Source organism: Hemibagrus wyckioides, linkage group LG09, assembly GCF_019097595.1.
Source record: "Hemibagrus wyckioides isolate EC202008001 linkage group LG09, SWU_Hwy_1.0, whole genome shotgun sequence".
NCBI lineage: Eukaryota > Metazoa > Chordata > Actinopteri > Siluriformes > Bagridae > Hemibagrus > Hemibagrus wyckioides.
Window position 1 is genome coordinate 16,316,654 of NC_080718.1, and position 25,150 is coordinate 16,341,803.

General features: G+C 41.9%; 3 protein-coding genes across 11 annotated transcripts in view; 2 read left to right on the plus strand and 1 right to left on the minus strand.

The window, feature by feature from the left end:
* Positions 1-2,382, plus strand: part of numb (NUMB endocytic adaptor protein) — a 47,261-nt gene extending 44,879 nt beyond the window's left edge. For all 8 annotated transcript variants that reach the window (XM_058398258.1, XM_058398257.1, XM_058398262.1 and 5 more), the window contains one exon: positions 186-2,382. In XM_058398258.1, the coding sequence (XP_058254241.1) occupies positions 186-919 (734 nt within the window). In that variant the 3' untranslated portion in view covers positions 920-2,382. The remainder of the gene's footprint in view (positions 1-185) is intronic.
* A 2,415-nt stretch (positions 2,383-4,797) lies between these two features.
* Positions 4,798-12,543, plus strand: exd2 (exonuclease 3'-5' domain containing 2). 2 transcript variants are annotated; one of them, XM_058399823.1, is made up of 9 exons: positions 4,798-4,898; positions 6,042-6,452; positions 6,533-6,789; positions 7,417-7,543; positions 7,636-7,928; positions 8,173-8,279; positions 9,209-9,344; positions 9,475-9,846; positions 11,245-12,543. In XM_058399823.1, the coding sequence occupies exons 2-9, from the start codon at positions 6,066-6,068 to the stop codon at positions 11,459-11,461; spliced, it is 1,896 nt and encodes a 631-aa protein (XP_058255806.1). In that variant the 5' UTR covers positions 4,798-4,898; positions 6,042-6,065; the 3' UTR covers positions 11,462-12,543. The 2 variants fall into 2 exon arrangements, with proteins under 2 accessions (XP_058255806.1, XP_058255807.1); XM_058399824.1 differs by having other exon boundaries at positions 6,042-6,437; positions 11,245-12,539.
* Positions 12,544-12,576: 33 nt separating this feature from the next.
* On the minus strand, positions 12,577-23,928 carry si:ch211-168d23.3 (BRD4-interacting chromatin-remodeling complex-associated protein). Its single transcript, XM_058399822.1, has 14 exons — positions 23,682-23,928; positions 22,587-22,727; positions 21,191-21,236; positions 21,037-21,079; positions 20,677-20,742; positions 18,949-20,430; positions 18,613-18,837; positions 18,051-18,501; positions 17,865-17,977; positions 17,652-17,710; positions 17,339-17,487; positions 17,076-17,170; positions 16,072-16,174; positions 12,577-15,046 (listed from the first exon to the last, which is right to left on the minus strand). Exons 3-14 carry the CDS (start codon positions 21,229-21,231, stop codon positions 14,397-14,399), a joined length of 3,477 nt encoding a protein of 1,158 aa, XP_058255805.1. The 5' UTR covers positions 21,232-21,236; positions 22,587-22,727; positions 23,682-23,928; the 3' UTR covers positions 12,577-14,396.
* Positions 23,929-25,150: the final 1,222 nt, after the last annotated feature.

Genomic DNA, 25,150 nt, shown 5'->3' on the forward strand with positions numbered 1-25,150 from the left:
CAGTAAAAGTTATTCTATCCAACATCCTGATGGCTGTGTATTTATCTGCCTTCTTCTTCTGGACTAAAAAGAGTCAAGTCAAACATCAACTGTAGTTTTTATACTGTTATGTGTTTCCATTCCTTGTTTTCCTTTATCATTTTTTAGTTTATTCAAGTCCACTAAAATGTTTCTTCTTTGTCCAGGTGACTGGCCCAGTCCTACCCCTCCAACAATGGCTCCACTTGCAGCGGTCAGTGCCTCCCATAAGCGCACACCGTCCGAGGCAGACCGCTGGTTGGAAGAGGTGTCCAAGTCTGTAGGAGTGCAACCACCTGTAGCCAGAACAGCTACCCCTCCTGTTCAGCAGCCCTTCCCCACGCCCATGCCCGTCCCTGTGGCCCCAGTGGCCTTCATGCCTGCCATGCCCTCTGCAGTGCCCACCCTACCTCCACACCAACCTTCTTTCCACGCTCAGGCACCAGCCTCTTACCCAATGTCCAACGGGCTCCCCTACGTCCAGCCAAGTGTACCAGTGGTGGGAATTACACCTTCTCAGATGGTGGCCAACGTCTTTGGTTCTGCTACGCAGACCCAGCCGGTACCGGTTCCTGTGCCCATTCCCCAAACACAAATGCAGTCCTCGCCGTTTTCTACTCCACCTTTACCACAGTTGGATCCCCGAGGAGTTAGCGGACCCTTTGGCAAACCTCCTGCACTCCCACCGGCAAATCCCTCAGCATTTCAGCCGCCTAACGGAAACGCTACGTTAAACGGCACTGATAGCTGGTCTGTGCCTCCTCTGCCAGCGGAGCACCAAGCCGATGCTTTTGAAGCTCAGTGGGCTGCGCTAGAGAACCGCTCACGCCAGCGCACCAACCCCTCACCTACAAACCCATTTTCCAGTGAGCTACACAAGACCTTCGAGATCCAACTGTAAACATATACTCACAGGGTTGGAGAGAGACCAAAACTAGCATGAACACATGAAGGAGGTGCGTGAAGGGTGGTGAGGACATGAAACGTGAGGGTGCCCTTTTGACATGCACACCACATTAGCCCCATATCTATCTCTCTGTCTTGTTCCCCTTGCTGTGTGTCCGAATGTCTGTAGTGTTAACTGTGAGCTGGGCAGAAGACACAGGAGTGTGAGATGAAGTGACTTCAGTGCGGTTTGGAGGCAGTTTGGTGATGCTCAGCGACTGTTTTCATTCTGTTTCTTGTGAAGTTGCATCCATATTTCAGATGGATTTGGGTAAAGAGGCAACTCTGCCTCTGGGCCTTAATAAAACAGACTAACATTTCGATCCTCACCGTACAAGTATACATCATTATTATCTCAGTCCTGCCTCTGTGCCCAACAGTCCCACTCTCAGCCTCCTCTAACCACGGGGATGAACGACTGCTCCTCCCATCGCAACCACAGAAGGACTATGCTTCCAGATTTGAGAAGTTTTCCCGAAACTTCCCAATCAGAAGATGAAGAAACGAGAGAATGCCAAAATCTTTATTTTTATGCATTAAGTATATTTTAAATAGTTTTGAAATATAACAGAGAAGTTGTCTAAAATCTTGCCAAAGGTGCAGGCTAGATACAATGGAAATGATTTTGTGTATGTATTAAGCAAATGGGCATTTATTATATAGATATATCTATAGAAATTGAAAATATATATATATATTAATTATACACTGAGCTCAAACCATAACTTTTACATATTCTATGAAGACAGAGAGAAGGGATGGATATCTGATTTTATTTTTTATTTTTTATTATTGCGATGTATAGCATCCTGTTTTGGATGTCTATTCCTCTGTAAATAATGAATCATTGCAGCTACAATCATTTTGCTCTCAGTGATGGGACGGGGGATTTACCATTGCTTTCACTCTTGCTCTGTCTTTTTATTTTGTACTACAGTACTGTACTTTTTATTTTCTTTTTTCCCCCACACTTCTTATATCTTAATGAATGTTTTAGGGCTTTGGGGGACTTTTAAGATGAATTCTAACACTATTGACCGTCATTGTCAGCCACTTGTTTATTTTATTTTATTTTTTAACAAAGACGTTTCTTTTATATTGCACAAGCACTATATTTGGTGGTTGGGATATTCAGGTGAGATGGGTCAGCTAGCTACATTGCAGAAAACCTGAGTTTTAGTAATACTCTTCCTCAATTGACCTGTGATTATAAATATCGCTTGCAGTGAGGTAGTCACAGATTGTTTTTGGTTTTTCCTGAAGTGTCTGTTATTTTTGCCCAGCTCTGTTTTTATCAAACCTGTGAAAAACAGTTTGTTTGTTTTTTTCCTCATTTTGTAAGTATTTCATTATTTTATTCCACTTCTGTCTGAAGAATTAGATCTAAAAGATTGAATAAAATGATGGTGGTAGAGGAGGCTTGTGATTGTCTTGGTGTGGCTGCTAATTTCTTTACGGCTCGGCTATAAATGTCACATGAATGTCAGAAGTGTCTTTGTTACAATCATAAAAGATGTGTTTAGGGATTAATCTTTAACAATAATCAAAAAAGAGATTGTTCTCTTAACACGGAAGATTTGGATATAATTGCATATAGTGAATGTGTTCATTCCTTCCTCTAAAATGCATAATAAAAAAATCAATACAAATGACCTTTTTACAGTAACACGACTGTGAGAAACAAGCCACATTTATAGATGAGGCTCTTCATAACTTCCTGATGTGCTCAGCGTGGTTCTTTCTTCTTTCACTGATGCCAATAACCATCCATCTTGATGATGCTGGGTGGTTGGTTGATCAGATAGGTCATCTCACTGAACTAGATATATGAGCTGTTTTTTTCTCTTTCTCAGGTTGTCTGTATGTCCCTCTGCATCCATCTGAAATGATCTCTAGCAGGATATCAGGAGCAAGAAGAGAGAGATTTTTATTTAGTATCATCTTTCATGTTTGTCAGACAGGGATGTTTCTTACACCTTCATGTTAAGGAACTCGAGGCCCATTTTCTGGTTATCTAAGGGTTTTTTTTTCCCCCATCAGTCTGTCTCTGTCTGTTAGTCAGTAGGACATTCTTGTTAGTGCTATATCTGAAAAAAAGGTGGTTAAATAAAGGATTAATATGGGGTTACTGTGGAAAATGAACTGATTAAATGCTGACATTTATCCAAATATGGTAACAGTGTATTTTAAGGGTATTACAAATTAGTAATAAGAAGGACTTGTTGAGGCGTCCCCATCAGAGTTCTACTGAGTTTTGTGCGTGTCAGGTTTTGAGACGATAAAATGGCAATAAGAAAATTGTGAGCTGAAAGAATCTGCTCTGTCAGGCAAGCTGAGGTCTAGCTGAACACTAATACATCATTCCTTGCTGTAAACAATTGTGATTGCTCTTTACAAATAATCACAAAGGATTAGGGATTTGGGGCACTGCACAACACATGATTTTTAGCACTGATTTCCCAGCCAATGAGTTAGGGTAATATTGGGACTTGATGTGAAACATCAAGCTAAAGCTACACTATATTGCCAAAAGTTTTGGGACACCCCTCCAAATCATTGAATTCAGATGTTGTTTTTCAGGGGTAAAGCAGAGACTACGAGCCAGACCTCATAAATGCACTTCAAGAAGACTGGTCAAAAATTCCCATAAACACACTCCTGAACCTTGTGGAAAGCCTTCCCAGAAGAGTTGAAGCTGTTCTAGCTGAAAAGGGCGGGGCAACTCCATATTAAATTCATGTGCATGTAAAGACGGACATTCCAGTTTTGGCCTGGCTCACAGTCTCTGCTCTAATTCATCCCAAAGGTGTTCTATCAGGTTGAGGTCAGGACTCTGTGCAGGCCAGTCAAGTTCCTCCACACCAAACTCACTCATCCATGTCTTTATGGACCTTGCTTTGTGCACTGGTGTGCAGTCATGTTGGAACAGGAAGGGGGTCATCCCCAAACTGTTCCTACAAAGTTGGAAGCATGAAATTGTCCAAAATGTCTTGGTATGCTGAAGCATTAAGAGTTCCTTTCACTGGAACTAAGGGGCCAAGCCCAACCCCTGAAAAACAACACCTGAATTCAATGATCTGGAGGGGTGTCCAAAAACTTTTGCCAATATAATGTATTTTCAATTATACCAGATGAGCCTGGCTGCCCACAACACTTTCAACCAATATTTACTTAATGTTTTTCTCCTATTTATCTTTTTTGTTTCTAAACCAAGCAAAGACCTAACAAAGTTACAAAGGGAAATGATAGCTCTTGCATTTATTCAAAGATTTTAAAAGTTTTTAAAAGTCTGCTTTAGACATTATAGAGTCCAATATAACAGCAATAAGCAAAAAAGTAGTGTCACTGCATCAGCATTATATATAGGAATGGAGGCAGATGAGATCACTGCATAAGAACGTTTTGATGTTGGCTTCACCAAAGGGTGCACAAAAAAGTGTTCATGAGTATCCTCTGTGAAAAGAGAAAGAGGCCTCATGGAATTCGTGGACACAATTAAACAATGGTTGATTGACCCCAAACCCCCACACTGTGTTGTAAATTATATATGCAAATTCATGTTAATGGAGATGTATTAACGAGGCCTGGGTATGCAAGTGTGGCATTTGTCCAGACAAGTAAATTTAGCTAGCATTACCCCTGCCAATTAAGTTGTTAAATGTAGCTTTGGAAGCATTTCATTCAGACTTAAACCGACAGTCTGTGAACTGATCTTGCACACAGGATGAAAACTACTGCTTAGAGTCGACTCTGTGTATCAGAAGTTTCGAGTCCCATCACTGGAGAAGTGAACCGCTGTGTTATGACCGGCCGCCTCCTGTGGCGGCGCTGTGGTGTGTGTGATATAGGGGCAGAAGAAGACGCTTTGCAGCTGTTTATTATTACAAACAGTGTGTATGTGTGTATGTGTGTGAATTGGATACTCACAGCTCGAGGTAAGTGAGAACATGATGTTTGTTATTGTACAATTAATAGAACATGAAGAACTTCACTGATGTCCATGTTATAGCAGTAACACACTGTACTCCTGCATACGTGACAGAATTAGCGAGCTAGCTAAGTGTCCTACTAGCGGCTACACAGACCAGAGCGGTCTGGATGCTAGCAAACATGCTACAGTGTGCTGGACATTACAGCAGTCCAGGCTGAATTAGATCTGTCTGTCTGTCTGTCTGTCTGTCTGTCTGTCTCTCTCACACACACACACACACACACACACACACTCACTCACTCACTCACTCACTCACTCATTCTCTCTCTCACACACACACTCACTCTCTCACCCCTCTCTCTCTCTCTCTCTCTCTCTCTCTCTCTCTCTCTCTCTCTCTCTCTCTGTGTCTGTCTGTCTGTCTGTCTGTGTCTCTCTCTCGCTCTCACACACACTCACTCATTCTCTCTCTCTCTCACTCTCTCTCACACACACACTCACTCACACTCTCTCTCTCTCTCTCTCTCTCTCTCTCACTCTCACTCACCTGTCTCTGTCTCTCTCTCTCTCTCTGAGTCAATCAATCACAGATCCCTCAACTTTCTTATTCAGCTCTCTCAGTTTTCAGTTTCTGAGTACTTTTGCTATGATTGCACTATAGAAAAGAATAGAGAAAAAAAGAATAAGTAAATGGACAGAAGTGTGTAACTGTGGCAGTGTAGGGCAGGTATAAGGGCTACAATAATTATTATATACACTCCCTCTCATTCCTGTACACCCAGTGATTACTTAAATATCAGAATTGGGGGAAAGTGTGAGTGTTGTGATTAACTATGGCATGATTCTTGGTGCTGGTTTGAGTATTTCAGAAATTTCTGATATAGAAAAGAAATGGAGGGGGGGCATGCAAATATCTTAACATCATCATTATTATTATTATTATTATTATTATTATTATTATTATTATTATTTTTATGTATAGTTTATTGCAACTTCACTACAGAAACTGTATGATGTAGATAAGTTCCCAGAGGTTTATAAACCTTTGTCATTTATTTTTTAACATTTTAACTAATGAGCATTGATTTTTTGTGATTCTTCCGCGTTTTATTTTTAACTTGGTGTTGTAAACATTTTTGTGTCCTAGCAAGGAGCTGCTGCACATTACGAGATGTCCAGACAGAGCACTCTCACTGCAGCAGTGGCAACCTTGTTAGGAGCCACTCTTGGAGGACTGTTCCTGTGGCGTAGTATATATGCACAGAAGAGAAAAGCTCTCAAAGTCCAAAAGGACACACGTCAATTGCCTGTGGAGCGACTCGGACCTCTGGAATTGAGCAGCACCTCTGTACAGCATCCACAACAGGAACTCGCACCACCATCGCTAGCACAGACTCCCAAATGTGTTTCAGTGCCATCCATTGAGAAGTTACTGGAGGTGCCAGCGGTGGTGGTGAGCTCAACAGACGAGTTTGAAGAACACTGGCCCTTGTTCCAGAAGGAGCTGGCAGTCTTCCCTGTCCTGGGTTTAGACTGTGAATGGGTAAAGAGCATGCGTGTAAGAGGGACATAGACAAAAATTGACAACCCGTGGTGTTAGAGACCGTCCTTCTTCACAAGGTGTGTTCTTGTCTTCAGGTTTCCATCAAAGGGAAAGCATGTGCCGTGTCTTTGCTCCAGATGGCTACGTACTCAGGCCGCTGTATGCTGGTCAGACTGCTGCCGTTTCGTGATGCACAGCTGCCTCTTCCCAACGACTTGGTACAGGTGCTGAGAGACACTCATGTGCTGAAGGTGGGTGTTGGCTGCTATGAAGACAGCAAGCGTCTTGCCAGTGACCACGGCCTGGCCCTCGTGTGCACACTGGACTTGCGCTATTTGGCACTGAGACAAAGGTAATTATTGCAAACACACTCAATACTAGTCATTAACAAATTACAACAACTTATGAATTCCGCCTAAAAAAAATCAACTCAAGATGGAATTCTTACCCAGTTGCACTGAGTGGGTTCAATGAATCTGTGCACTGAATCTATTAGAAAAAATAGCCACCATATAAACTTCTGCTACTGAATCAATTCAGAATTCTGTCCTAAGCTCAGGTGACCTGACGGGTGCCGAGTGCCTTAAACTGTCAAAAAGTTTGGTACATGTTTTAACTTTAACTTTAAAAAGTTAGCCTAAATGTCATTTTGATGTATTAGTATGTTCAGATTCTATGCTACCCGAAGGCAGCTAGTGATAGTTTATGGTGCATGTAAACAGTTTATTTAATGCCTTTGAATAAACAACAGGTTTTCATCATCAATATTTTTTTATTCATTCCAAGAAGTAATAACACTAGTGCTTTGAGGATGAGACTGAACACCTCTGATAATTTTAACAATTAGAAACTCCTGATCGTCAGTGAGCCTTAAAGTCACCACACAACTCTATTTATTTCACTTATTCTTGACACTTTTATATGAAGCCCTTTTTATCAAGTTTCTTTTATAATAATTTGTGTATTCTGAATGCCAAAGGCAGGCGGTGCTGAATAATGGGCTGAGTTTAAAGTCCCTGGCTGCAGACCTGCTCAATGTCACCTTGGATAAATCTCTGGAGCTGCGCTGTAGTAACTGGGAAGCTGCAGACCTGAGTCAGGAGCAGGTGGAGTACATCTGTTGTTCTGCAACTTTAACGATAAATTGTTTATTTACTACTTTTTACTTACTACATTTTCCTTACATGTCGTACTTTAGATGTCGTACGCAGCACGTGATGCCCAGGTCTCGATCTCTCTGTTTCTCTACCTGCTGGGACTCTACTCTGAGCCGTGCTTGCTGAGCGAGGATGAAACTTCCTTCTCGAAGCTGGCTGGCCGCTGCCAGGGCCTGGTGGATGTGCCCTTCAGGTGGCGCAGTGAAGGGGACGAAGGGGAACGTAGGCGCCGGTGCCGCAGATCTACTGTAGATAGTCCTGAGTCTGGTGATCAGCAAGTACCAGACCCACGCAGAAACAAGCGGAAACCTCTTGGAGTTGGATATTCAGCCAGGTGGAGTACTGCTCAGAGAGAGCTGAAAGCATATATGTATAATCTCTATAATGTATCCGTGATGCAAATCGGTTGACAAATGTATTAGACAGAAAGCTGTTGGAGATCATGGAGGTGTTTCTAAATTGAATGTTTAGAAATATACATCGATTTTCATGCACAAGACATGTCTTGGTCCTATAAAAGATTTATGAATAAATCGTTTTGTATTTGATAAATGAAGTCCACTGTGTACTTATTTCAGGAAATCCCCGTTATACGACAACTGCTTCCTTCACGCGCCCGATGGCCAGCCACTCTGCACATGCGACAAGAAAAAGGCAAAATGGTACCTTGACAAAGGAATAGGAGGTACAGCACAAAAACCATGACATCATATCGACCGATTCATTCATACTGTGGATATCTTTCGCAAAAACATACTAAAATTAATTTGCAAATAAGTGCATGGTTTGCTTCATCTGCTGTACTGTTATACTGATTGGTGTTGACGTTGTTGAAGGTACATATTTCCATCTAAAATGAAACCAAATTGTTTCTTTTGGGCAGAAGAAAAGTAGTTTTGCAGCAGAGTCTGCTAGTTCTCTGGCCTTGTTCACATTCATAAATCAAATCTTGTATTATGATCTATGATGAAGCAGGTTAAGGATGCACAATGTGTGTATTGGTCATGAATGTGTTACTCCTCTTTGAAATACTGGTTTCATTTGCATATCTTGCAATATGTATATGAGCTCTCAGACAAATCACACTTTATTTATTGTTCTCTGAGGCTCCTGATACCATTGTTTTAATCATAGTATGTAACAATATAAATTTATTATGATCTTGAGCTTATATAATGTAGCCCTAGTACAGGCTATGTCTAGCTGTCAGTTGATTTCCTAGCAGGTAAGTTGATTGACAAGCTGTTAGTGATGGCAGAGGATCACTGAGGTGTTTCTAGCTTGAATGTGCAGAGATATTCATATTCACCCATCTCTTTTAAATCTAGATCTAGGCAGTTTTCCTTGGGTTGTTATAATACATGGAACAGTTACATTCAATGCATTGAACAACGTATTATTGAACACAATTATTTTAATTCCTGGATACGATGGTACTGGAAACATTTGTTATAGTGCATTTAGTTTTGCACTGCATGCTGTTCCAGATTTCACTCTTTCACTGGTTTTGTTACATTCTTGCACCAAGGCTTTAGGTAATGCCATTTTGTTCTCATGGCTAACAATAACTCTCTGAAAAGACCTGCTCAGTGGTGCCTCTGTCCCGTTCCTCAGAGCTGGTCAGTGAGGAGCCCTTCATCGTGCGCTTGCTGTTTGAGCCCTCGGGTCGCCCTGACTCTCAGGAAGACTATTACCTCAAAGCCAAAGAAAATCTCTGTGTGGTATGTGGAAAAGCTGATTCCTACATCAGGTTTGTATTTGAGCATAGTGTGCTTTTTGTGCATGCTTACATTTGACTGAATATCAATACTATGTACATACACATGCTACCAACAGCAATTCCGTTCTTCTCAGTAGATCTTTTTCCCCCTCTCTGTTAGAAAGAACATCGTTCCACATGAGTACAGGCGCCATTTCCCCACTGAGATGAAGGACCACAACTCCCATGACATCTTGCTGCTGTGCACTTCCTGCCACGCGGCGTCTAACGTGTACGACGGCTTCCTAAAGCAGCAACTAGCAGACAAGTTCTCTGCCCCACTGGGCTGTGAGGAGGGTGTAAAGATGCTGGAGGACTCGGATCGGCGGCGGGTGCGATCAGCTGCTCGTGCCCTTCTAAGTGCCAAAAACAGCATGCCCGCTTCCAGGCGAGAAGAGCTCCTCTCCGTGGTTCAGGCATACTTCTGCAAGGAAGGTGAGGAGAAGGACGTCACAGAGGGAATGCTGTACACAGCCGCGGACCTGGAGACAAGGTGAGGGAGCGCTGCCACATCAGCTACATGGACTTTTGCATGGTACAGTCAAGTCCATAAATAGCTGGACACTGACAAGGTTATTGTTATTTCAGGACTCTACCACAGTGTAATAGAGTTACAATAAAAGAATGAATCACATGCAGTTTTGATTTGAGGGTATGTACATCCAAACTGGTTGAATGGTGTTACAGCATTTCTTTTATATTTGGCCCCTCCTTTTTAAGAGGTCAAATGTAATTGAGCTAACTAATATAATCATTAAATTAAACTGTCGTTGTCTGGAATCAATTAATTTCACCAGACCCAGGGTTTCTTTCCTGGTGGTGATCTGCCTGGCAGTCTCTAATCTGGTTCTGCTGTTAGGCTCACCGCTGGTTTACCATTAGTATTTACTGTGTTGACTTTGACTCAGATGCACCTTCCTGCTAGAGGATGTTCTTGATCTGTTTTGCCTGCTCTCGTGAAGCAGTTTTTCTCCACCAGGGAAAAAGATTCTTGTCATCTACCACAGTTTTCTGTAGTCCTTATGTTCCCGATTGTGCTTTTTGATTTGGCCACACCTTTACATTCATCTGGCTGTGTCTGCTGTTTGGACTTCAGCCATGGATAAAACGTATGCAAATGCTGCACTTGAAATCAGCTGTAGACATTTTCTCCAGTTAATTTTAGTGAAATAATGAGGAAATAACACACACCTTGCCATGGCATAGCTGCGTAGCCTAGTGTCAAATTATCTTCTGGTTTCTTTAAAAAATGTGGGATCACACAATACTGGAATTTCTGCACCATTCACCGATTTTGATATAAATACTGTCAAATTCAAGCTGAAAGTCTGATTCCGGTGTATTGTTGTAGGCAGCTAAAATAAGAATAAATTTGTCATTGTTCAGGTATTCATGGATCCGTGAACGGAGCAGGAATCTTTTTATTTGTTAAATACAGTTGAAAGTCTAGACTAAGCTTAGATTCTGTGGCTTCAAATCTTTGCTATCTGATTTTAATCCAATACAAATCACTTGCTGTTATTTTATTTGAGCAGTGGTTAGAACCGTTTGACAATCATTTGATATTGCTGATTAGTGATAGTCTAGAGTGATAGAAGTTTGTGCCTTTGTGCTGCTCAAATGTGTTGTATGTTTGCATTTTTTGGCATATTACAGAACAATTATCGACTCCTATGCAAAGATCCTATACTTAGATACAAGCAGAGCCAAACCGTGTAGACGTTCCACAGTAGTTCAGTGATTTTTGCCTTTTGTTAGTGTGCAAATGACCTGAAGTCCTTAAATCTAAAACTGTGGGGGTTTGTTTTGTTTTTGGGACTTTGGGATGTGGAAAATTTGTTAGCAGCACTGGTGTGTGTTTGCATTTTTAAAGCTGTGTGTTTGTGTGTAGGATCTTTAATGAGAGCTACGTGCCACATGGACTGAAGGTGGTACAGGCGTATGCTGACAGTGGACTTCCCGGTCTGATCGAGTTGGAGCGGCGCTGGCGTCAGCACTTCCTGTCCAGCATGCAGCCCAAGTTCCTACCTCCACTTTGGTCTGTCGACCATAACCACGAGAAATACCTGCGCAAGTATGGAGAGAACCTATTGATTACTCTGACCTGAGCCCATACTCTCTCTCCGTAGAGGTAGGCAGAGGTGGTTTGGCCCGAGGACAGGACGGTCTCGTCCCAAACCTGTGATGTGTTTTAGTGTATTTCTAAGAGATGGACTTGATCTGATATTGACTCCTACATGATGTGAGTTCTGAGATTGTCGATGAACTGGGAGAGAGCAACCACAGGCTCTTGATTGTGGGCTCACTGTGATTACTAAAGGGATGATGGGAGGAGTGAAAAAACTGAAATGATGAAACACACTGTATGTACGACATGAAGTGGGAGAACAGTTCTCAACTTTCCATGAAATGAAACTTGTATATTTTTATCAGCCCAAACCTGCTCTTGATTTTCTTAAAATTAAAAAAAATATATAGAGATCTATATGGTGTAGGTTAAAATTGTTGCAGGTTTGTGGTCCTATTAAATATTTTGAATAATTGTGTGGTAAATCTAGGGTTTTGCAATATGGGGCTGTAGACAGTGATTATTTTTTACATGTTTTCACTCCTCATATTTCTATAACTGAGATTATGCTCTTCAGTGTATGTTGGTCTTTTATGATAGACTTGACATAATTGAAAACCTTTCACCTGAAAATGAACAATTCGTTCCTGTTTCTTAGAACTTTTTAGCCTTTCTGATTCATGAGCATTTATTTATTCAGCATATGTTCGGAGAGGACGTGGCCACACCTTGCTTTCATATGCTTCCCAAAATCCTAAACATCAGTCAGGACACCTCAAAATGCACATTTCGTCCGCCCCCCCTCCCCCTGACTGCCATGATTTGGCGTATAGCTCATGACCATAACGCTAAATACCATCTAAAGTTCAGTCTTTAACGGCCAGAGACACAGCTCCATTAGCAGTAATGAGGAATTGTAATTCTCATTATCGCCATTGCAAATGAGATTTCCACTTTTGAGCATGCAGAATTCCGTTAATGAAACTACAGCTTTTTTTTCCTTCCTTCTTTTATTTACATTTGTCCAGATGTAACCTCATTAAAAGCTGTTATGTTTCCTTAAATTGTTATTAAAATATATATTTAATGGTAAATTGTCTCGGGGGTGCTGCAGAAGCAATCCCACACTGTTTAAACACACACGCTACACAAGCATTCCATTCACAATTTTACTTTTTATTATTTACAAAATCACAGTTAAATAAATAGTTTGTAAAAATGTATACAAAAGATTTTCTCTTTATATGTTTCAAATGAATGACTTAACATGACGGTGGGTCAAAAGAGTCATCAGTTGGGATTTAACATTTTTTTTTAATTACCCCCTTTTTTTTTTCTTTACAATCTGGTACTGCAGAATTAAGGCCTCTTTGATTTTGGCATCAGAACGATCTGTCAGTAAAATGTGTCGTCGTCTGAAGTGGTGTCCAACACATGCTACCATATTCACAGTATTTAATAAACTGAAACAGGCGAATGACTGGAGAAGAATGACATCATCCATCGAAAAATGGCACCTTGTCACATTTAGGGCTTGTCACAGTTCGTAGGGTTAAGTGCATTATACCGTCACCTTAGGTTTTTGTGACTTGAGTACTCTGAAACGTTTACCAGTGCATAGCATGTTGGGGAGTACGTCTAAATTACCACTCAAATGTGAGACTGCGTCAAACGTGGATATTAAATTCTGTTGCGATGCGGATATTTAACCTAATGACACGATCGTTTAATTATAGCTCTATCCTGCTCGAGCCCTATTAGTTACTGTAGTAGTTAATTCCACATCCATATAATCTATATATCCTGAATCTTTGCTTACAAGGACCTACTGCTTCATCTTTTCACCTTGTGACATACAGCACTAACAAAATTTTAAGATTGTCAAGAAATCAACATTGATTTGTACTTCTGGATGCGGCGTTAGCGCTAAGTGATTCATGGATGCGGGCTAATTTTTACAACGTGAAATAAAATTCCTTTTTTGTATCCTGATGAGAATTTGCATCAGTTTCCCAATGATCCATTGATATTGCTGTCGTTATTTTTTTTAACATATTTGTTTTCTAATGCCAGAATACAGGCGATGAACGGCTAGGAATCACGATACAGAAAGCAAAAGTGACTAGAAGTTGGACCGAGGCACAACCACATATTCAAGACCAACTGCTCATTATTGCTTGTGTTTTTAGAATATCTCTTCGAGCATTTTTTTTTTGTTGTTGTCTCCTTGATGGACGGTAAGATGCATCACAGTTTACTGCAGACAAAAAGAAGACCTGCTCATTTCGTAACTGGAGTAGAACATCTTACTTTCAATAATCGCTGATGCTAAATATGAAGTGGAGACGATTTGTCTTTTTAAGAAAAGAATCTCTTGAATGCAGTAATAGGTTTTGCTGGTGATTTTCAGAATGAAGCGTGTGTGTGTTCTTTGGGGATAAACAAGCTGAAACGGACATCAGTATCCATATACTATACACTTGTAGTGTACAAACTTTCTTAAACTGTAAGTATATCTATATAACCAAGCAATCTCTTCCCCCTTCACACATGAATTATCGTACTTATCACACAAACGCACAGACATACATTCAGAAAAAGACAACGATACACACAGGCACTCGGCAAATGCAACTGACAACATTGTCAATGTTGGCACAAATCAAGCACATTGGAAGCTTCCTTACTTAACACTAAATCCAACATTTAAAAAAAAAAAAAGAAAGAAAGAAATTACTGTGGCGCATATTAGAAAAAACAGGTGCTCCACTCAATTTATTCACATCAGGTCTCCCAGTCTACTGGTTTAGATCAGCTTTACATCAGGTCCTTTTGTATGCCAATATGGAGCCCCTAGAGCGGGAATGAACAAATTAAGAATTTAGCATCTGTCGTGGATGTCAGACAGTGTTAGTTATACTCAGCTGTAGGATGTAAGCAGCACTTTGTTTTTTTTTTTCTCCTCGTTGTGTGGATTACATTTCTCCCTCCAGCACGCAGCTGATGCTTTGCTCCAGCGTGCAGGGCTGGAGTTTGGGCTTGAGACAAGCTGCTGGTCCCTGAAGCCGCTGAAGCTCCAGGATGCTGTCTATAGCACTCTGCAGGTGCTCGCTCAGACCGCCTTCATCCCCCATCCCATCTGCAACATCCAGCTTGCTTCTCTTAACCTCTGGGGTTTGCACATCTGGAAACGATCCCTCTGCTCTTTCAGATTTGTGCTCTGACTTTGTGATAGAATTGCAGGCTGTCCTGTTCATGTCCACTTCAGCCTCTTCTTGTTTCCGCTCCGAACCCGTCTCTGTAGGACTCGGCGGTTTGTCCTGCCTCTCTTGTTCGTTCCTTCCTCTGTTAGTTAGCTGCCCGTCTAAGGTGCGTTTATGTCCGGCGGGGGCATGTGGCTCGTCACAGGCGGAGTTATGGATGACTTTGCGTGATCCGGACTCGTGCTTGATGGTAAGGCGCAGCGCCCCCCTGCTCCTGGAGCAATATGTTTTAAGACCCGGGGGTCTGTCTGAATGTAGAGCCCATGCAGGGGGTGACGGGGGACTGGCTGAGGCGTCAGAGTGGCGTGAAGGCAGCATGCCGCGGTGCCAAGATGCTTTACGCAATGACATCAGAAAGGACTCTGTAAAATGAGTCACACACGGACACCTAGTTACATTTCACCAAACTCCAGTTTGTCTTAAAGGTCACGATTCAGACTTTCTACGAATCCAGGCATGATTGTATTCTATAAAAGATTCAACATCTTTACTATAAACCGTTAAATGCACATTTCATTCATTATATATAAATTAGACAGTATAATCGTGATTTTAATTAAATTACTAAATAATTAAGAAATAAAGAAACATCGTTTCTTTCATGACCGCTCACAAGGGACGTATGATGAATGAGTGGAAAAGGCTGTTACTAAAAATAAATTAAATAAAAAAAATCATTTAATAAATAAGATTAAATAAAGGGCTTGGCTGTTAGCACATTGTAGCAGATTTATTTATTTTTTTATTTTTGTTTTTTACCACAGTGAAGTCTTCTGGACAGAACAGTCTTCTACTATATTGTTTCTCAGTAACATGCCAAGCTGTGCGTTCTCATATTAAGTTAGATATCATATTAAGGAATGTGGATGAAGACAGGAAGTAACTTATTTTGTGGAAGTTTCCCATTATATGTTCCTGGTCTATATGCAGTACCTTTAAAAAAGGATAAACTTTAGGATGTGCTGTTATGCAAATATCAGGTACTAAGTCATCACACCACCCTGTTGTTGATTCATTTCCAGCAGCACACCATCATTTTATCCTTACTTCTACCTCGAAGTACAGACACTATACCATGGCCTGTGTCTATAATGTTCTTATGAATAAGTATTAATAACCTGACATAATATACTGAATGTAAAATGCATTTGCAACACAATATTATTAATACATCAGGAATATCCTGCTCATAGTAAGTGTTTACTGTTCATGTTTTAGGATTGAAACAACATCTAGCTGATTCTAACTCTTCTATTTACATCTTGGAACCAAATCATTTTGCACTCTCCTTATACAGTGATAAACTACATAATCCTGGCCACCAAAACGCCTTGGTTAATTAATCATTAGAGGTAACCACGCTCCTCAAACAAATAAAAGACCTCACCTGGGTCGCCTCTTGCTCTGCGTCTCTCTTCCCCGAGTAAGAGTCGCTCAGACTGCAGGAATAAGCGTTCCAGCATCACCATCTCTGCTGAAGGACTTTCTTGCTGCACAGATTAATGGCATCAATGACAAAATGCCTTAATCACTTATAGTAATTCCCTCCATTTCCTATATACAGTCAGGTCTCTTTAATGCCGCTGTCGAGAGTTCCTGCTTGTTCATTAAGTGTTTTGCCTACCGCGATTGAAATGCATGTCAGCAGTAGAAAAGCCATTGAAATGCAAGTTGACTGGCTTGGCCATTGCAGAACAATCCACTACTTTGCTTTTAAAAAAAGTTTCGGCACACAGGAAAGTGCAGTAATTTCTAGATTGCTTACTTATAAGTACCTGTAAATATTCTCAAATTTAATTTAAATTCCAATATACAATAGATATCTTTAATAACCATTTTGTCTGTGTCCAAATGTGTATACACTATATGGCCAAATTCTGTTCACACCTTGCCGTCATACCCATATGTCTTTGGTAAACATCCCATTCTGAAGTTGGTTCAGCTTTTTGCTGATATACCAGCCTCCACTATTCTGGGAAGGATTTCCACTAGATTTTGGAATGTGGTTTTGGGAATTCACAAGATCATTACTGAAGGGAGTGTTTTAATTCATTTTAAAGGTGTTCAGTGGGGTTGAGGTCAGGGATCTGTGCAGGTTCTTCCACACCGGCTTTGGGTAAGAGCCACATATTTTTGGCCGTATAGTCTATACACAAATCTGTGGATCTGACTGCCAAAGGATCGACTCTGTCTCTCTGTACTGTGTCTTTTTACATGGCTTTGAACAACCTATGAACAATGTGATCCTCAGTAATTCTAGAAAATCCTGCTTTGAGTTTTTGTTGGTGCAGTATATCCTTAGATTGAATGAACATGCGGAAAAAAATACCACACATGGGCTGGTAGTCACGTTACATAAAGGATTGTTAAATGTGGTATACTCGGACTCACCTGAGACTCTGCCAGTAAGAGCTGCCTGTATTTGTTTAGCATGTCTGTAGTACATTTCAGCAGCAGCTCTGATACATTCTCAAACTGCTTATCCACTACACACAGACAGATACGAAAGTGTCATGTGATATTCAGTTCAAATCCATTTCAATATATTTTGCCTGCTATGCAGATAAAATGGCAACTCCTGCACAGCCCAGTTCAGACAGGTTAGATAATTATACACTGCATGTTTATGATTGTATCCCTGGCTTTAGCCTAACCTGTTAGCAGATCAGCTTGGCTGGGTAAGGCTCTGGAGCAGGTATGATATGGCAACAGGTGTCTCGCAGCATCCTCTAGCGAAGTGAACCGTGAGCACGTATTTGGATTAAGAACCGAGTCATAGTCTGAACAAAGCTGCTGCTTGAGCCTGTGAATTGCACACACACATGCAATAGGTTAAGCAAGCAACTGGTTGCTCTGCAACACTGATGTAACGAACGTTCATGAAAAACAGATTCTCATATAAAATGCCAGACGTTTTCAGACGGTTTCATGTTCACAATACTAAGAATACTAAGAACATCTGTTGACCTCTGCTGGCGCACTGCTGGAGTGAGTCTTTCTCTTGCCTTCACGCTGACACAGGGCACCTAAAGCAGCAGAATGTGTGTGAATCACTAGGACTGCTTAATAATTTATTATTTTTTAATACATTTATAAATATAGTACATAATGTGCTTTCATTTTAAATATCTCATATGTCCTCAGTAATTATCAAGCCACGTGAAAATCATGCATTTTCACCTGAAGTGCAGTGTGGCCCTGGGTGTCTTGGGATAACAAGCCTTCGAAACTCTCCTGCAGGTCCAGTGAAGCAACTTCATCATCCACTACACCAGAAAGTTCCAGTTTCAGTTCTGATAAGAACCAAAAGAAAAGCTGTTATAACGTACATCTTATGGTTGTGAGTTTTGATGTACAAATTCTTACTGTTTTGTTGCATGTGCTGTCGGGCTTCATTAAGGCCAGACTCCAGGACTCCACTGGGGCCAGTAGATACAGGGATGGGTTGCTCAGAAACACACATCTTTTCTGGTGTTGAAGATGGACTCATGCACAGCATGGATTCCTCTTGCCCCTGCATTTTACCACCGAGAACCACAAACGCTGAGGAGGGTTGTCTGTCTGAAAGTGGGGGTGTAGGAAACATTGTCGAGGGAGTACTTCCAGAACACTGGGTTATGGACGGTGAGACTAACATGTCGCCATGCTCTGACCCAGAATGCACTGGAGTGGGGATTCCTCCACACTCAGACAGCACAGAGAGAACGTCAGATGAGGCACACACAGCCAGTACCATGTTTGAAGACTCTGTCTCACTAGCTGCAGGAGAGATGTTACTGTCTAGAGACTCAGCAGAAGCTGCAGGAATAAGTGCTTCCTGTAAGGACATGCATTGAAAATAATTAGACCTGGTTTAAATCCTTGTATATCCAAAGTATGACAACATCTAAACATTATATAACCTCAATGACCAAACAGTTTGATTTACCTGAAGGGGATGGTGCATGAATGCTTGATTTGGTGGTGTTTGGCCTCCTTCAACAGCTTGCTGCTTCTCTGGGTGTGTAATTAGGTGTTTGGACAATAATGTGACAGGCTCAGGGGAATTGGTGCTCTCTGGTGGTGCCTGCAATAGAGTAATGACTGGGGAAGGCTGTGTGCGCATTTTAGCTACAGCAGCTTGCACTGAAGCTGGGGGAGACAGTGTGCCTTGCTAGAACAGGTACACAAAGAATAGATAAATATTACACAGTTATACTCAGGCTTGCTATTGGTATCACAACCAAAAATCTTCTAAAAGGAAGAGAAACAATAGGGAGCTTACTTGTAAGATACTCTGTAGTTGTTCATTTGTTGCATTTTTATCTGCTGTTGTTCTCTCAGGCAAAAGAAGCACTGGGGTCTGTGGAAGACTAAGCTGCTCCTCAGGGCCCCCTGCCATAGGCCTCTGTGCCTGGGACACAAAGGGCAAGCTTTGCACCAAGGATGGCCCATTCACTATTGATATGGCAGTCATATCAGGGGCAAGCACACCAGGAGTGTTGATCAGGGTGATTTGCTTCCCTAAGGCAGGAGTGTGGACAACACCACCTTGCTGCCCATGTGCATGAGCAGAGTAGGCCCCTGCTAGCTGCGCCGGCATCTGGAAGACGGTAGGAGGCGCTGACTGAAGCTGCAGGGGTCCAGACAGGAGAGCTCCCTGTCTGAGTGTGAGCTGCCCAGTCGGAGTGGTAAACACAGGGCTAAAATTCAGTTGCCTGGGGCGTACTGTTACAATCTGTGAGCCATCAACAAGCTGTCCTGCCAGAGGGGCTGCGCTTGGCATTTGATTGTTTGTCGTGCTGAGCAGTGGCCTAGAGACAGTTGCAGACTGGTTTACAGAGCCTTGACTAGGCAATATAAAGTGGCTCTGGCCCTGAAATAGACTCTGGGGCTGAATGACAATTGAGCCTCCCTGGTTGACTAGCTGCAAACTCACAGGCTTGTTGAGTGTGGTTGTAGACTGTGATGGCAAAGGCTGCCTGGGGCCCACAGGAGAGGACAACAGGATATTTTGCGATGCAGCTGGAGGAATGAAAGTAAGTCCTGGAGATGATTTCTGCTCTGACGATTTTGGGCTTATCTGTACCAGTCTAGGCTGGATGTTGACTGGCAGCTTGGGTTGGATAGGCAGAGGGGTCCTTTGCAATATAATCTCTGGAGGTGCTGTTGCCCTAACAGCAGGGCTCAGTGTAAGGCCTGGTAGGGTTTTGTGGATGATCATGTTGGAACCCTGTGCACGACTCAGGCAGAAGGATGTGTCAGAGGTGGGAGGTGCAGGGAACACGTTCCCAGGCAGCAGCCCCATTAATTGGGGTGGTACAGGCTTGAGTGAAGGGCAACCTGGTCCAACGGCTAACAGGGACGGTTGAGGAGGCTCCACTGCAACTTGTGTGTCCCTTGGCAATGGTGTGACCCCAGAGATACTCAGTGGTTTAGACATATATGGAGGTGAAGGTGGGGGTATACCAGATGGGTAGAGAGAGAGCGCTTCACTAGACTGGGCAAGACCTGCCTCTAAAGCCAGTGTGTGCTCAGTGATGTCAGCCTCCTGGAGACTCTGCTGTAGAATATCACATGTCTCCTCCTCCTCTTCCTGTTGCTGTGGCACTTCTGCCTCAACTTGTGGAGGTTCACATACCTCTTCAGAATCCTCTCCTCCTGCTGGTGAGGCCAGCAAGGCCTCATCCAGGAAGGAGAGATCCACACACCCTGATATAGGTGTGTCATGAGAGCCAGCATCATCTGCCAACAAAGAGACAGGGCTCTAGAGAGAAAAAAGGAAAGGACAATTAGTGGGTTAAGAAAATGTGGAATTATCATATGTTATCGGTGAAAAAAAATAGATCCCATCCCCTGAAACCACTAGACCACTGTCATTAACAGTAAAGACAAGAATTTACAACTAGTGAACTTGGGGAAAAAAATAGGAAAAGATGCAGGTTATGGTGATCTAAAATAGAGGTAATATCCATCTACTATTTTGTCAATGGGGACAGTGGCCCAGACTTACCGGCGTGTCTGTGAACAGGGACGGCTCCCCAGAGGAAGAATTAATGAGCAGGTCTCCACTTAGCAGCTGTTTCAACAGATAGGAGAGAAGATGACTAATTGTAGGGAGGGCTTTCATGCATCTCTAAAATTTCTCTCCCATATACAAACATACTTTGGAACTGCTGATTGCATATAAATGAATAAAAACTGAATAATAATAAACACTATTAATGCTTAATAGTCTAGTGAACTATGTTCATGATTTCTACATTATTAATGATTTGATTCTAAATGGTGTAACACAGAATAGCAGTACTTTATTTTATGTATACTTAAGTTATAGTTTGTGTCGCATGAGGATACAGAATATACAGTGAACCTCTTTTGTCCCATGAAGGAAGTCATTCAGGGCTTGTGGGTCACTAGTAAAAACAAAAGCAAATCCATGTATCATACAAGACAAAGAGCAAATATCTTTTTTTTTAATCACAGTTCTAATAATTTCTGAGCGAAGACATTCTGGTAGAACTTACCACAACACATCAAGTAAACATGTGCCATCTTCATCCTCCATTTCAACTGAGGCATGTGAAAGTAGCGTAAAAGTGAGTAGCATTAAAAAAATCTCTTGGATACATCATAATCTGACAAATTTTCTGATGTAGAATACATATGGAGTAACATCCAAATTTAAGTCCAGTCGTTGGAAACCCATATTCTGTTTATATGCTCCAGCATAATCAATAATCACTGCACATCTTTGTTAGAGTATTAATATTTACAACAAGCTAGCTACAGTTCAAAAACATTCAAACTCAAATCGTCCATGTTACCATTTCCTGTGTGGATTAGCGTATCTACTTCATTTCCAAAACAGGTCATTTCAAAACAATAGCTAAGAGACATTTTATTTACTGTATCAGATTTTTAGTGGGTGATAATTTTACATACACTTGTATATTGTGTTAGTATTTAGTGTCATTAGCTTTTAATTGCTTGAACTTGAGTTCAGAGACTTGGGGTAGCCTTCCACAAGCTTCTTACAACACTAATGGATATTTTGTTGATTCCTTTTGACAAGACTAGTGTCAGTTGATTAAGTTTGTGTGCCTCCTTGAACAGACACAATTTTTCAGTTCAGTCATCAAATCTTTTCTGAAAAAAAAGTACACTGGTACTTTGCTGTTTTTAAGCTATTTTGGTGCATCTTCGGAGGTACGCTTAGGATAATTCTTTTTTTTTGTTTGTTTTATCTGACCAAATAATACAAAAGGTTGGCGATAACCTGCAAACATCTATCCATTTTTATGCCTGTGTTAAAATAAAGGCTTCTTTCTTGCAATTTTGACAACCTTTTAAGCCACGATGATGTAGGACTCAGTTATGACAAATGGCCAAGCAAAAGCCAATAAAATTGTCTAATAAAATTCATTATATCAGTTTCAAGAATCTTCCAGGCTGTTTAAGAGACTGTCAGCTTTGTGTATGTAAATTGTGAGCCAGTATAATTTTGACATAGTGAATTATAGCTGAAATAAATTAGTCTCTAATCCATTTTTAACACATCTACGATGTAATTGACTTGCCAAAAGAAATATATGGTAAAATGAAATGTGTCATGAAAAAGGCGGAATCTCAGGTGTATATAAACTGGCCTCAACAGTTAAACGGTAAACTTTGAGGTTAACTAATAACACGTATTCTGATGTAAATCTGAGCTTTTTCATTTGCTAACCAATCCAAAGCATCTTTCCAGGGCCCAGTCTCATACCATGAAGGCTTTCAATCATCAAGGTCATTTAAAACTTCAAATGGTAGAGATAGGGCTGGTCTTGTGGAAGCTTAAAGACACTCGTCATCTGAAAGGCTTCATTATTTCTTTTAACATTCTACTACAACTTAAGAGCTTAAGCACCAGCACACACTCACCTCAGAAGATGAGGGCTCCATTAAGAGCAGAGGGATCGAGGGATGGTGGACGTCTCAAAGGCCACACATCAGGGACTGAAACCGGGCCTGGGAGGCCAGGCACCCTGGGTTTATCTCCCATAACAGGAACATAACTGTCTTCTGCACTTAAAGACATTGAACAACTAGCATCAGATCGTTAATTTCATTAAAATACAAACTCAAGAGGATACCGTCTACACTTTATTATGCACAAAGGCTCTATTAATCTACTACACAATTACAGGCAACACACTGTGATTGGAATTACACTGTGATGATATCCACACCTTTCTTCTTCTTCTTTTTTTTTTTTTAATAATATCAACCACCTTAAGATGTGGTTGGCCTATTGCTGAGAAAATAAAACCGATGATAGCTTAATAATGTAACCTAGGCTTGTTATAATGTGTGAGGAGAGCTCGAGGATGCGTTGTAGATTCTCAGTGGGTTAATAATGACATCCTGCCTTCGGGGTGGTATGTAAACAGTGTGGGCATCTGGCTTTGGCGGAAACGGGGACACGCCAGTACAGGACGATCGCCTTCAATTAAAACGAGCAGTTCGTCCAACGCTGGCTGCTGCACGTCGTCTCTCTTCATTTTGCAGGGGAGGTCCTTTCAAACAGGCAGACCTCCTCCAAACAGCACTACATCGCATTTTTATTTACGCACCGCAATCCGCATTTGAGACTCGTTACGGCGTGGCGCAGCGCACAATGAGCTCTCACTCCGGCAATCCGCTGTCATGAGACGCTTAAAACCATCACATCTATATTAACAGTGACCTGCTCTCATTTCTGTTGTCCCCCCCCCCAAAAAATAACATCAACACAAAATTATGCATCGCAAATATGGGTTAAAATGGAGCCAGAGAGCGCCTGAGCTTAATGAGGGGATGCCGCTGATGTTTCTTGAGGAAGGGTATTAGGGAGGCTGGCTGCTGCCTCGTAGCAACAAAAAGGCAGCTGGAATAACACGCGTTGGGTTTTTTACGCCCGCACGCCGAGCCCATCTCTCCTCACTGCCTGTCATTTCGTGATATAACTTGAAAGGCGAAGGAAAAAAAAAAACTCACCGCTTCTTTGTGGGTTTTTATTGTCCTGTCAGGCGGGCCTCTGCGCCATCGATTCTCACTCAGTAGCCTTTTGAGATGCTGAGGCTGAGGGAGGAGTGTGAGGGGGGGAGATGGGGGAGACTGGGCTGGGTGAGAAACACGAGTGTGAGGCGATCTGAACACAAAGGTAAAAACACACACACACACACACACACGGAGCGGAGACCGATTGGTGTATCCTCATCGGCTCAGAACGGCGGGCCGAAGAGAAAGAGGGAAGAGGGGAAAAAAACACAGAAACTCTTCAAAAATACCGCCTGTGTAAAATACAGTGACTGTGCAGTGACACAACGCGAATAAGGCACGAGAGCACACAGGCACATATAACACCACCATGCACGCGCGGCTAGATATATGTATGTTATTAGATATAAATGTATATTTATTTTCACACCTTAAGTTCACACATCACCACAGCCTTGCATGCATACATACAGACATGATTAAAACATTTTACAATCCACGGCATTATTGTGTGTGTATATGTATATATTTACACCGATCAGGCATAACATTATGCACAGTGACAGGTGAAGTGAATAATACTGATTATCTCCTCATCATGGCACCTGTTAGTGGGTGGGATATATTAGGCAGCAAGTGAACATTTTGTCCTCAAGGTTGATGTGTTAGAAGCAGGAAAAATGGGCAAGCATGAGGATTTGAGCGAGTTTGACCAAGGGCCAAATTGTGATGGCTAGACGACTGGATCAGAGCATCTCCAAAACTGCAGCTCTTGTGGGGTGTTCCCGGTCTGCAGTGGTCAGTATCTATCAAAAGTGGTCCAGGAAAGGAACAGTGGTGAACCGGTGACAGGGTCATGGGCGGCCAAGGATCATTGATGCACGTGAGGAGTGAAGGCTGGCCTGTGTGATCTGATCCAACAGACGAGCTACTGTTGCTCAAATTGCTGAACAAGTTAATGCTGGTTCTGATAGAAAGTTGTCAGAATACACAGTGCATGACAGTTTGTTGTGTATGGGGCTGCATAGCCACAGACCAGTTAGGGTGCCCATGCGGACCCCTGTCCACCGCCAAAAGCTGCAACAATGAGTACATGAGCATTAGAACTGGACCATGGGGTAATGGAGGAAGGTGGCCTGGTCTGACGGCCGGTGCGTGTGCATCACTTGGGGAACACATGGCACTAGGATGCACTATGGGAAGAAGGCAAGCCTGTGAAGGCAGTATCATGCTTTAGGGAATGTTCTGCTGGGAATCCTTGGGTCCTGCCATCCAGTTGGATGTTACTTTGACACATATCACGCTTTCATGGAAACGGTATTCCCTGATGACTGTGTCCTCTTTCAGGAGGATAATGCACTGTGCCACAAAGCAAAAATGGTTCAGGAATGGTTTGATGAGCACAACAATGAGTTTGAGGTGTTGACTTGGTCTCCAAATCTCCCCAGATCTCAATCCAATCAAGC

Bases quoted from the DNA above. Each gene is read 5' to 3' on its own strand.
- exd2 (XM_058399823.1), top strand. From the start codon at position 6,066: ATGTCCAGACAGAGCACTCTCACTGCAGCAGTGGCAACCTTGTTAGGA. The intron at 6,790-7,416 runs GTAATTATTGCA...TGAATGCCAAAG, and splicing joins TATTTGGCACTGAGACAAAG to GCAGGCGGTGCTGAATAATG. The intron at 7,929-8,172 runs GTGGAGTACTGC...TACTTATTTCAG, and splicing joins GGAGTTGGATATTCAGCCAG to GAAATCCCCGTTATACGACA.
- si:ch211-168d23.3 (XM_058399822.1), bottom strand. From the start codon at position 21,231: ATGGAGGATGAAGATGGCACATGTTTACTTGATGTGTTGTG. The intron at 17,488-17,651 runs GTCAACAGATGT...TGCAATTCACAG, and splicing joins CCAGCAGTGCGCCAGCAGAG to GCTCAAGCAGCAGCTTTGTT. The intron at 17,171-17,338 runs GTTAGGCTAAAG...GTCTGTGTGTAG, and splicing joins CCAAGCTGATCTGCTAACAG to TGGATAAGCAGTTTGAGAAT.